The 12,041-nt window shown below is 43.8% G+C and overlaps 2 protein-coding genes across 5 annotated transcripts in view; both read right to left on the reverse strand.

The window, feature by feature from the left end:
• Positions 1-1,729: 1,729 nt before the first annotated feature.
• On the reverse strand, positions 1,730-4,645 carry LOC135921989 (RING-type E3 ubiquitin-protein ligase PPIL2). The gene has a single exon (XM_065456396.1). The coding sequence runs from the start codon at positions 4,420-4,422 to the stop codon at positions 2,860-2,862; it is 1,563 nt and encodes a 520-aa protein (XP_065312468.1). The 5' UTR covers positions 4,423-4,645; the 3' UTR covers positions 1,730-2,859.
• Positions 4,646-5,870: 1,225 nt separating this feature from the next.
• Positions 5,871-12,041, reverse strand: part of GlnRS (Glutaminyl-tRNA synthetase) — a 32,859-nt gene continuing 26,688 nt past the window's right edge. For all 4 annotated transcript variants that reach the window (XM_065456387.2, XM_065456384.2, XM_065456386.2 and 1 more), the window contains 3 exons: positions 10,798-10,864; positions 9,672-9,797; positions 5,871-8,266 (listed from right to left, as the gene is read on the reverse strand). In XM_065456387.2, coding sequence (XP_065312459.1) covers positions 8,216-8,266; positions 9,672-9,797; positions 10,798-10,864 — 244 coding nt within the window. In that variant the 3' untranslated portion in view covers positions 5,871-8,215. The remainder of the gene's footprint in view (positions 8,267-9,671; positions 9,798-10,797; positions 10,865-12,041) is intronic.

Consider the following 12,041-nt stretch of genomic DNA (forward strand, 5'->3'; position numbering starts at 1 on the left):
AATGTGCGACCAGAACAAAGAGTTGTGCCATGTGTATACTCTTTTCTGTGTATTTCATAAATGCTGTCTTTAGCTTCATCGTATCCATAGCATTTCCCACCGAAGGCGCGTTTTTCATACCGGAGTTTGAAAAACATGGCTTTCGATTTGCCATATTCTATTGATTTTTTCCTTACGTTACGCGTTGCTTGGCAGAAATCTTTGCTCGTTACTGTGTCCATGTTTTTTAACAAACCTCGCTTTGAGGAGAGGAGCTCCCTCGTGTCGTTCGTTTCGAATTTAGTTACGAGTGGTCAATTTTTCGGTGAATTAAAGCGCCTTATTCTCTGCGCACGGCATATGTCATAACTTGTGATTTAAACCTTCAGATGATCATTCAGCAGATTTAGTACCTTGTTTTCCGATTCACAAAAAGTTTTGTCTGCAGTGTCTGGTATTCCGTAAAAGATCAGATTATTTCATCGAGACCGTTCTTCTGCGTCATCAAGACGCGAGTGAAAGGCATGTGTCTTTCTTCACGCACTCTATTGTGGCATGCTGCTTTTTTATATCTTGTTGCCACTGTTCAAAAACGGAAGTTTGATTTTCAACTTTCACTAGTCTGTCCTTTATCTTGGACATTGCTTCTGAAACCAGACTGCTGGTTTTGCTTTAACTCAGATACTGTTTCCAATATTGATTTTTGCACTGATTCAATTCTTTTTGTGTGCTCATTCAAGTCCTTCATTGTTTGCAGAACTACTGCAAGATTATCAGGACCCAGGTTGCTTTCGACATCCCCACAAAGAAATAGCAAGGAGCAAAAGGCTAATATGAGTGCTTCAGGGCACGGAAGCACGATAATGAAAGGTTCGTCTGATCTGATGCTACGACAAGGTAATTTGCAAAGGCAACTAACCTGCAGGACGACAAAAACAGGTGTGTAAGCCTTTGGTTCTTCCATTCATCGTGCCTCCGTGCCCACTGGAGAGATATTGTTCAATGCTTGGTCTTATCCCTTCTAGGGGTGATGACGTTGACGTCGCAGCTACGCACTGGTGGAACTGCAGATGGCACTCGATCGTTCGGTCAGGTCCACGCAAGCTGTTCCCAGCAGGTGTGGGTCTGGAGCAAAGGCGGCATCACAAATTCCGTTCAAGGGTGGAAGCTTACGCCGAAGGCTAACCATTGACGTGCCGGCCGTGAGGACGACGACTAACTGCAGGACGAAAAGACAGGTGTGTAAGCGTTTGGTTCTTCCGTTCATCATGTCTCCGTGCCCACTGTAGAGATCTTGTTCGATACTTGGTCTTATCCCTTCTAGGGATGATGACATTCACATCGCAGCTGCGCACTGGTGGAAGTGCAGATAGCGCTCAATGCGTTCAGTCAGGTTCACGCAAGCTGTTGCCAGCAGGTGTGAGTCCGGAGCAGGAGTGGCGCCACAAGTTCCATCCAAAGGTGCAAGTTTATGCCGAAGGCCAACCACCAACGCGCCGGCCGCAAGGACGACGACTAACTGCAGGACGAAAAAACAGGTGTGTAAGCCTTTGGTTCTTGCATTCATCGTGTTACAGTGCCCACTATTATGCATGTTCTTTCTACATCATTTGCTATTACATCGATGGAGTGGGATTCTGCCAATAAAAAAAGATCTGGTATTTTACACACTAAACAGGCGATATGATTATGAGGCGCAATTCTGTCAATATCCTTGCATGCAATGCAGGGAAGGAAACATGAAGCATGGTTTGTCTTATGTACAAAGTTTATACATGTTTCAGATACACGGATGACAGAATCATTGCAGACATACAAGTTTCTTCACACAAGCTTCTGAAACTTAGTTTACAGCTATATCATGTTGGGGGTGCTCTAAGAGTACCACAAGCAGCTAGGCCTTATGACATTTTGTTCTGCTTCAACCAAGATGCAATGCTAGTGCTCTCATCATGCACATCATTCGAAAGCTTTATTCGCCCTTCATTCAAATATACCAGAAATGCAGAAATGCCCTTCTTAGGCGCAGAACAGATCTGAATAAAATTTGTTGGCCTTGAAAGGAAAGTTAATTCTAGTTATTGTTGGAAGCAGACATTTTCCTGAAGGCCGTCATATTTAAGATTAGAGGCTTACTAAAAATTGAAGCCTGCTTATATTGCTCAAATCAATACATGAAAACTTATATTGCAATTTGATAAATATCAATTGATAGATATCGAAGTGGACTAATTTACCATATTAGTTCGTGCTTTACATATATTTTCTATGTGACTTCTTAAAAAGTCTTGATAAAGAATAACAGTATTTTTCACCGTAATGTGCAATACACAAATCCTGCTCATTTTAAACACTGTATAAGGCGCTTTCTACAGGATCATCATGCCCACTTCTCATAGCAGAGTTAAGGCTTCTCAAAATTGACACGTATTGACACGTAAATTTTGACAAAACATTAGGATATTTGTGAAAACTGTGCTCCTTATATTTGCTTGAATCTAATTTTTCTTTTACATTCAAATCAGTTCCACAGTTTCCTGATGAATAATTCCAATTTCACATGCATTCAGAAGGAGGGAAGGAGTTATCTTCCTCCTAACAACAAATACCTTATTATACAGCAGTTATGCTATGAGGCAGTAGAGATCATTTTTAAGCAAACCATGCCACGTTCAGAGGGAAGGGCCAGGGAATTAATTGGGCTTCAGCTATCATATGATAAAGCCATCCCACACTGAGAAAGATGGCTACCACCGACCGTGTTCCAAACATGTGCACATGAAAAGTTCTGTCAAGTGAAATGGGACATGTGTGGCATTTCAATGCATCTAAAAGATGAACTGAACTTTCTTAAAAATGAAAACAATATTTCTGGTTTTGTCACCAGCAACTGAAGTCTCCAAACTTTCCAGTCACTGCCTTCACTTTCTTCACTGGTACTTCGGCTTCTGCCTCCTTAGTAGCTGCCTTTGCAGTTTCGGGATCAATGTACTTGCCAACTCCCTTGTGGAACTCTTTGAGAACCCTCTTGGCTTTCAGTTTCTTTTCCATTTGTTCACTGTCCCCTTGTTTCTTTTTTGTTGCCTCGTCTTCTCTCTTCTTCTTCAACTCCTCATCTACCTCCTCAAACGGATCCACAAAGACGACAGCCTTTAGAATGACAATGTCTTCGATGGGACGATCCTTATTGTCGGTCTCGACAGATTCGATCGTGTTCAGTGCATCCAGACCACCAACCAGCTTGCCAAACACGGTGTGCTTTGAATCCAAGTGGCGGCAAGACCGGTATGTCACGAAGAACTGCGACTTGTTCATGTTTGGCCCTTCGTTTGCCATGCTCAGCATTCCTCTGCCTTGGTGGACGAGGTTAGGCTTGAACTCGTCCTTGAACGGTTTTCCCCAAAGGGAATCTCCTCCTTTCCCGGTTCCCGTGGGGTCTCCGCCCTGTATCATAAAGTGGCGTATGGACCGGTGGAACTTGGTGTTGTCGTAGTAGCCCTTCTTGCAGAGGCCCACGAAGTTCTCGCACGTCTTGGGCACGGCGTCGCAGTACAGCTCGAAGTTGAGGTTGCCGTGCGTCGTCTGGAGCTGGACGTAGCCCTTCTTCTTCACCATGGAGTAACGCACCACGTCGTCCGCCAGCACGGCCGGTTCGTGCGCAGTGGTGACCTCCATGACAGTGGACGTGAACGAAGCGGCCACGGCTCCGGTGGAGTAGTGCGCGGCGTTGAACTTGTCCGCCTTCCGGACAACTTTCTCCGCCTTCTCCGCCTCCGTGGGCGGCTTGTACTCCTTGTCCAACGTGTCGAGGATGGTGCGCGTTTCGGCGTTGATCTTTCGCAGGGTGTACTTGGGGTCGGACTTCATCTTCTCTTCTTCGGGGTCGATCACCTTGAGGTTGTGCTTGAGGTGGTGAAACCGGGAGAGGTTGAACTTCTCGAGGTCGCTCGGGTCCTGCAGGGTGATGATGTCCTGCCTCGTGAACGGCTCGTCCGTGAGCAAGTCCTTGAAGTTCTTGGCCCGGAGGTTCAGCTGGTCGACGGCGTCGTACGAGAAGACGTTTCCCGTCGTCTTGATGGCGACGATGTGTGTGTTTTCGTTGAACACCTTGTACAAGACGGGGCAGTGGTACTTGCCGTCGGCGTTCTTGGCGAAGTTGAGACGAATCAGCTTTTTGGCGTCGATGGGCTTGCCGCTGGCGGGGTCGATGCCGTACTTCTTGACGAAGGGGACGATGTTCATGATGTCGTAGATGATTCCTTCGGGCGTGCATAGCGGGTGCTCGAAAGGCTGTAACGAAAGCGCGCAGTGGTCGAACGGCAGTCGCTTGAATTCGGAGCCTTCGGCCTGGCGCGTCGCATTGGGACGTCGACCGCCGTAGATCGTCGACCATTCCGTAGTCGTGAGATAGAGCTTGTCCTTCTGATGCTGTCGTTTGCCCATCTTGTGGCTGTGTCTGTCTCACACTTCGAGAGAAAAAAAGACACAAGTGGGACGTGAAGCACGCAAGCCAGGAAAAGAAATCGTCGCAGAACTAGATCAGAAACTGTAGAAGGCTGTCGCGTCGCAAAACACTCCTGCGAGCGGCCATGACGTGATGTCGCTGCGCCCGCCGCTGCTGCCTTTGGCTACGGAGCGACGCTTGTTTCGGTTTGCTTGTGGACGCTCTACCACCGGACGATTCATTCTGGCATTGATTCGGGTGTGCCGCCTACTTTTACTTCCAATAATTTTTGCATCTGCACGTATCGAGTGGCTAAGGTTTCGGTTCAAAGGTTTAGTTTGGTTTACGAGTGAAAAAAAATGTAGGTGACCATAATCTTTGACTTAGGTGTGTCTTCGGCGGTGGTGTTTTTTAGGTTAAGCGGGCGAACGTCTCTCCCCGGGTACGACATAAAGGCGGCAAAAGAGGGAGTGTGGATGGATGTTATGAGCGTCCCCTTTGGAAACGGGGCGGTGGGTTGCGCTCCAAGCTCTTGCAAGTTAAAAAATGGAGGAAGCGCAGCGCGCTAGCGAGGCGAAGCCCCCTAGCGAGTGGTGCAAGAAGCGTACGTTATGCGCCCTCTCTGGTGCTGACGTCAGAGCATGTCACGTGCGCGCCGGGAGAGTACAACAGGGGAGGGAGTGACGTCACATATGCTCTGCTAGGCAGATGTTCAGTGTATGCCAGGCAACTGCTTTCCATTAATCAGCTGGTTAAATTCACACAATCTTCTTGTGTGTGACGTCATTACCTCCACTTTCTACTTCCGGGTCTCCAGGAATTTCACCAAAGTCATGCTCACGTGGTGGGCCTCTAAAGTCTACAATTCTGTGCTTTGGTGTATGGTAACCAGTGATTACTAATTAATTCTAATTACTCAACACACTTCAGTAACTCAACTTGTAACTAAACTTATGCTCCGATATCATATCTATAATGAAACCCATGAATTTTCAACTGAATGTTCAACTTTTTTTCCTGATTTACTTTGAATTTCGTCCCCGGTTGTCTCAGGAGGTGAACCGGAAGTGCTGCGCAAGAAACAAGAGTATCACTCGACGTTCATGCCACTAATAAGAAATTACCCTAGGCATTTCGTAGTTCTTGGTGCTTAGCTTGGCGATATGCCAGGTCAAGTGAGAAGTAATTTAAACAACAACACTCGTATGCGCAACTGCAACTCTCTAATGCCTCCAGAGCGATTAAGCAGGCTGCACGTTGCAGGCAGATAGTCTTCATGGGCAAGCCTTTTTACTCGGCGTGTGTCGTACACCAAGTTTACCGACCTTATGTGTGGAAGGCTACACCTGAGCATGCGGCGTAGCGAAATTGGTTTGGTTCGCAGTCAAGTGATCGCTATGCAAATGGTCACTGAGCAGATTCCTAGTTATGAACACTACACACATAGTCACTGTAATCAAATGTTTGTGTAATTTATTGATGCTTGTGGTTTCTCGCTTCACCAGCCAACTGACCTGAAGCAACTGGATGAGTACTCTTTTTTTCTCCAACGGATGGTAATTATTCATAACCGATAACAGAAACATTTTGTGCATACAATTTATGCAAAAGCATATGTCAATAAATATATTTTGTTTCGTTCTGGTAAGAGTATAGAAATAAGTGAATGTATGTATGTTGACATGGCATTATTTTCCTTGGCGAGGTGTCTACGCAATACCAGCTTTCTATTGATGCCAACGCCAACTGTATTAACAATAGATTAACAGGTTGCCAAACTATATCCTTCCTGAACAGTTTGCACTAAAATGAGCTTCACAGTGTAGTTTAACCTAGATTTAGGTCTCGCTAAGGATGCTGGACTTAGCTGGCATATACGTTTGATCTTGCATTCACTTCCCACTTTGATAAGTGATGAACATGATAAGGCACAACAGTATCTAGTTTTCTTCCCCCTTTTTCTGAACAGATTAAAATGCCTGGAGCATGGAGGGGTGGGCATCACTTCCATAATGGATTGCAACAGCCAGGTAGCTAATTAAAAAGGCCAACCTTTTAATGCAAAAGCATTATACGGCTCATGAGGCAAAAAATTCGGAGTTGGCGTGACCACAGGATGGTCCAAAAAGGCTATGAACCCTTGACCTTTGGTGGGATTTGAACCCACGACCTTCGGGATTAAGGCAAAGTTAATTGAGGAAAAGTTAATTAAGGCACTCAAATCCACGACTTTTGGCGGGAGTCCAAACCTCAACCTTTCGTGTGAAATAAGGTGAAGTTAATTAAGACACAGTTAATTAAACTAGAGTTAATTAAGACACTCAAACCTACAAACTTTGGTGGGAGTCGAAACCACGACCTTTGGTGTTAAGGCGAAATTAAGACGATTAAAAGAGCATAGACATCGCGCGGTAGTCTGAATGCTTTCACATTCACTCACGAAGGGATAACTAAGTGCTCCTTCAATTTTTATAATTCCCTTTAGGCAACAAGCTAAAAATTAAAGCTAAACAGTACACGTGAGATCATGTCTGCTTAGCAGAAATCTTTCGTCACCTTTCGAGATACCAGTCCTCAAAACGTGCTACAACATACATTTTCAGCTTTCCAGTCAAGTTTTCCAAAAGCGTCCCACAAGCAGTTTGGGATCGTCTTAACTGGAATCACAATGCACTACTCGCAACATTTTAAGCAAGAATGTCTCAGAAGTGTGACTAGCCCTAGGTTAAGCAGACACAATTTCACTACAGTTTAGGTTTAGCTTTTCATTTGTGCCCTAAAGTAAACAATAAAAAAAAGTCAGAGAACCATTTTCATTATCTGTGCACTCCAATTCCGTATGTCAGTGATTTCTGCCTTTTTCCTAAAACTACACTGAAAGGGCGGAGGAAAATTTCTAAAGAATTTGCATGAATTAAAAAAAAAAGACAGGTTACAGGTATACCAAGAAATGTACAGACAAATAATTATTTTTAACTAACGGAAAACAAGGAACACAAGTTAACATCCAGAAAATTGTATATTTAGCTAAGAAAGATTTCACCAACTATCAGAAACCTACCACAATTGTGGTTTATATCTCGTCTGAGCAGCAAAACACATGATTGCACCACTTTTGTGTATAAATACATGCATAAAAAACCTTGCAGGGCAAAATTTCCAGGTAGAAAACCTTTTATGTGCAAGCTTCCACATACAAACATCACCAAGGAAACCCCTCACAGAACACATTTCAAGTTAATTTATTCATATGCCACGGCATAATGCTTAGATAGACATCATTTATGCATAAGCTCCGTCATTAAACAAACATCACAGAGGAACCCCCCCCCCCCCCTTCCCAAAACACATCTAAATTAATTTATTGACACGCCACTTTACACAAGGTTGTGTGCCAGTCCCGTCAGAAGTTGCCTTTCCGCATTACTAAAAGGCGAGTAAATAAGAAAATATCCTTGGCAAAGCATAACTTGGGCTACAGCATCACTGCACCCATCAATTATTTTTTTTCTCATTCGTGCCGGAGTTATTTGCACCTGGAGTGCCGAAGCCCAGTACATAGAGTGGAGCCGTTATCAGTGACGTGTTCCATTTGGCGCTTGCTTCAATCGCTGTGTAGAGTGAATGAGGCTTCGGCAGGTTTGGCAGGGGCCGAGGAGAAGCACATAGCACTCATCAACAACTGTAGACTGTACAAAAAAATTTGAAAAAATAGAATCCTTGTGCGTCGTTGCATGTGATTCACAACACTTTGAAGAACAGAGGCACCTAGGGATGTCAGCGTCGACGCTGTCAGTTCTTCCCAGAATCCTCTTTTAATGTGACCGTCCGGTTGAACACGATCTGGAAGAGGGAAAAATGAAGATAGAAAAATAAATGCAATATTTACTTGAAATTAAGTGCCACTCAAAGACACTTCAGCTATCGTTGCACAATTTGAGAACTGGTCATGGAATGCTGCGCATAATCAGCTTTTTGTCTGACACGCCCCACCTGCCTACTAAGGTTGACCAAATGCCAAATGTATTTGATACACACCTAAATACTGCTTAGTGTCATTGGAACAGTTACGAAAGGTAAGCTATTAAGTAATAGTGAGAATGATCATAGAATGTTTATTTCACCTAGAACAACAAACCAGGTATTAATCAAATTAATTTAGACAGTGGGATGTGTGGACCTCTAGTATACCTTGCCACTTCTCGAGTAAACAAAACACTTAACTAACACCAACGTTACAATGTTGCATAAATTGAGAGCTGTACAGACTGAAGATGATAACAATTGAATCTCGATAACTTGGTCTTGAAGGGGCCCGAAAATTATTTCAAAAAAAATGGATTTCGAATTAAGGAAGCTAACTGAGTAGAGGACTTGCTTGCAACGCTGCGTTAGGTCGCGCATGTGCACTGAGCTAACGAATGAATGACGAGTTCCAGAAGTGTGGCTTCATGGCAGCACGCACCGTGCTACTGTGAAGCCACACTTTTAGGCAAAATTTTCACTGCTTTGAAGCCGCACCTCAAGGCAAAATTCACACATAACCTTCACCCGGACTTTACTGTTAGATATTCTTTACTTCTGGTGCCGGTGTACACGGCAAAATATGATACTTGCAATGGGAGATGAAAGCAGCAGTCAGCATGTGGCCAAACTGCCGGATCGGAAGCGCCACCGAATGAGTTGGCACACTTCAGAGAGCACGATCACCAGCGCGGTATGTTCGAATTAACTGTCGCAAACGATTACGCGTTTGAATTACCGAGTGGTTTCGCACATTGAAATACACATAATTTTGACGGGACCACATTGTCAGTTCAAATAAATTGGAGGTTCGAATTAAGCAGCTTCGAATTAACGAGATTAACACAGTTCTTCCTCTGAATGTACCAAAAATAGTAAAAGTACAGCCAATGTGTCGTGACATGATGGCACACCTGCCTCAACATGTTCATGCATTTACCTCGTGGCCATGGACACAACCTGGTTTGTGGAAACAAGTACTATATTACATTACTTAGTGTGCTTTGATGCACGCTGCTACCTTTTCCAGGGCTTACAACTTAAAATAAAAAGAGAGATAAGTAAAAGATGTCATCTCAGCATACCTCAACACCTTCCGATCTGTCATTTTAGGCCACTGGTTATTGCCTCTATCAAAAATTAGCCACCACAACATTCACATACAATGACTGTAGGCGTCCTTGTGTAAAGACAGCATCCATTACACCTTTAGTTGGAGTCTCACCTTCTCTGGAGCACTGTCCTGGTCGACGCAAAAGTATCCAAGGCGCTCAAACTGGAACTTATCCAAGACGGAACAGCTAGCCAGCGATCGGTCAATGAGCGAGTCGCTGCAGATTGTCATTGCCTCCTGGAGATGGAAAGTGCAAAGTTATTACACCAAGACTTCTTTCTTACCCTTTACCTGACAGAAGGCATAATGAAAAATTACCCGCAGTCTTTTTGGGCAAGCACATTATAGTGGCCCACAATGAAACATGCAAAATGAAAACCCACCAAACAGAATCTTTAAAGGGGCCCTGAACCACTTTTTATTGAAGTCAAGAAATGCATTTGAGTGTAAATTTACCCTACTTCGAAAATACTTTGCCACAAAAAGCACTTCCATGCGTTCAGCAAAAGTAGAGTTATCGGCAAACAAACATCGCATTAGCGATGCTTTCGTTCTTTCAATGACTTTCACTGCGAAGGCTACAGTGGGACGGGGCGTGTCCAGAATGATCTGCCTACTGAACAGTGGCACGCAGTTCAAATTTGATTTGGATGTTCATGTAGGTGCCACTATTTCTTTATTTTGGTGTGTATGACACCAAAGTAAGGCCTACAGTGTAAGGTCCAGGCACCTCTAAAAACTTCACATCTCTGCTTTGCCGAGATGTGCTGTCTTTGATGTCTGACACTGTGCTTCGGTATCTCCATCCAGCAGGATTTAAAAGATCCAGCGTTGAAGTATTCAAGATATAAACACATACACATGCTTCATAAATGATGCTTTGCGACAAACTAAGAGTACCGTTAATCTACTTTGGTGTTGTCGACTTAGGATTGACAGCTGTGGAGCATTTGTTTCTTCAAGAATGTCAAAGACAAGCACAAATCTGTGCTCAAGGGAAAAAAAAAATGGTGTCTTGTTAAGTGTCTGTCCCTGCATTTAATAAACAGCCCTTCCATAAAAGCATCTCCTCATTGGCAAGCATTAGGACATCTGCCATTTATGGCAACGATCGGCGTGATAGGAATATTATCAGCATGGTGGTAACCAGCTATGGAAATCATCTATGCTGGAGCGATTCTCGCAAATATACGGGCCCAGATCTAACCTAACCAGCTTACAGGCACGAAAAACTTACGCGATTGACATCGCTGAGAAAGCCACCGGCTGCCTCGCTTGTGTCTTCTGGGTTCTTATGGAAGAATCTGAAAAATGTTGCAAGGGAAATCCTTAACACACAGCTGTAATTCAGCAAAGTCGACAAACTAACAAAAAAAAACCACTAAAAGACTTGTGTCCCACTAGAAACAGAGCGAGCTGCATCTAAAACTTACAATCTCTGCAAATGATATGTTCACAGATTTTATGTGTAGCCACACTTTTAGGTTCAGGAGATTGAAAGTGCCACCTTCTTGTGAATAAGCGTTCACACTTGTTGGTCACTTGCTAGAGGGGGAAACTAAGGCCTCACCACAGAGAATACGCCACCTGTCTCCTTCCTGGTTTTTTCTTTCTTTTTTTTAAAGTTCGCACGCTTCAATAAATTGCCTGTGACAGTGCTGTTTCACCTTTTTCAGTGGGCTTTCTAAAAAAATGATGCAGAAATTATCGTGTGGTAATGCCATGTCCAGGTAGCATTTTAAAAAGATTCAAAAATGCAATCAATTATTCGCTTTATGACACATGCTACAGTTGCGAGACTCAAATTGAGTAGCAGAGATGATTGCTTAGTGAAAATTTGACTGGCACCACTTTTGAAATATTTATTTTGAATAAGCTAGGCTCATGCAAATAGAAATTTTTGGTTTGAAGTGAAGTTGAAGCAAACAGTCATTAGCATCAATTTCAAAGCTAACAGTTCCTAGAGTTGTAGGAGTTGCATAAAATCTTGACCTAAAAGTCAGAAGCTGATGAATCTAAAATAAAATAAAACAAAATTATGGGGTTTTACATGCCAAAACTATGATCTGATTATGAGGCACAACATGGTGGGGGACTCCGGAATAATTGTGACCACCTGAGGTTCTTTAACGTGCATCTAAATCAAAGGACATAGGTGTTCTTCGCATTTCGCCCCCATCGAAATGCGGCTGCCATGGCCAGGATTCAATCCCATGACCTTGTGCCTAGCAGCCCAACACCATAGCCACTAAGCAACCATGGTGGGTCTGATGAATATAAGAAAATTGGTTGCTTCCTAGTAAAAGACAGGTTCATCTCTGGAGTCAGTTTACCTTCAAAATGTCAATATTAATAAATTTTTGTACAAGTACAGCACAGGCCATGGGAACTTTTCGCGTTCACCTGTCGTGCATTGCCGTGATGCTGTGAAGTGTGAGCTTGCCTGCGCGATGCAGGCAGTTTATGCCGTGTTGCTTAACC

This window comes from Dermacentor albipictus, chromosome 6 (assembly GCF_038994185.2).
Source record: "Dermacentor albipictus isolate Rhodes 1998 colony chromosome 6, USDA_Dalb.pri_finalv2, whole genome shotgun sequence".
In the NCBI taxonomy this organism is placed as follows: Eukaryota; Metazoa; Arthropoda; class Arachnida; order Ixodida; family Ixodidae; genus Dermacentor; species Dermacentor albipictus.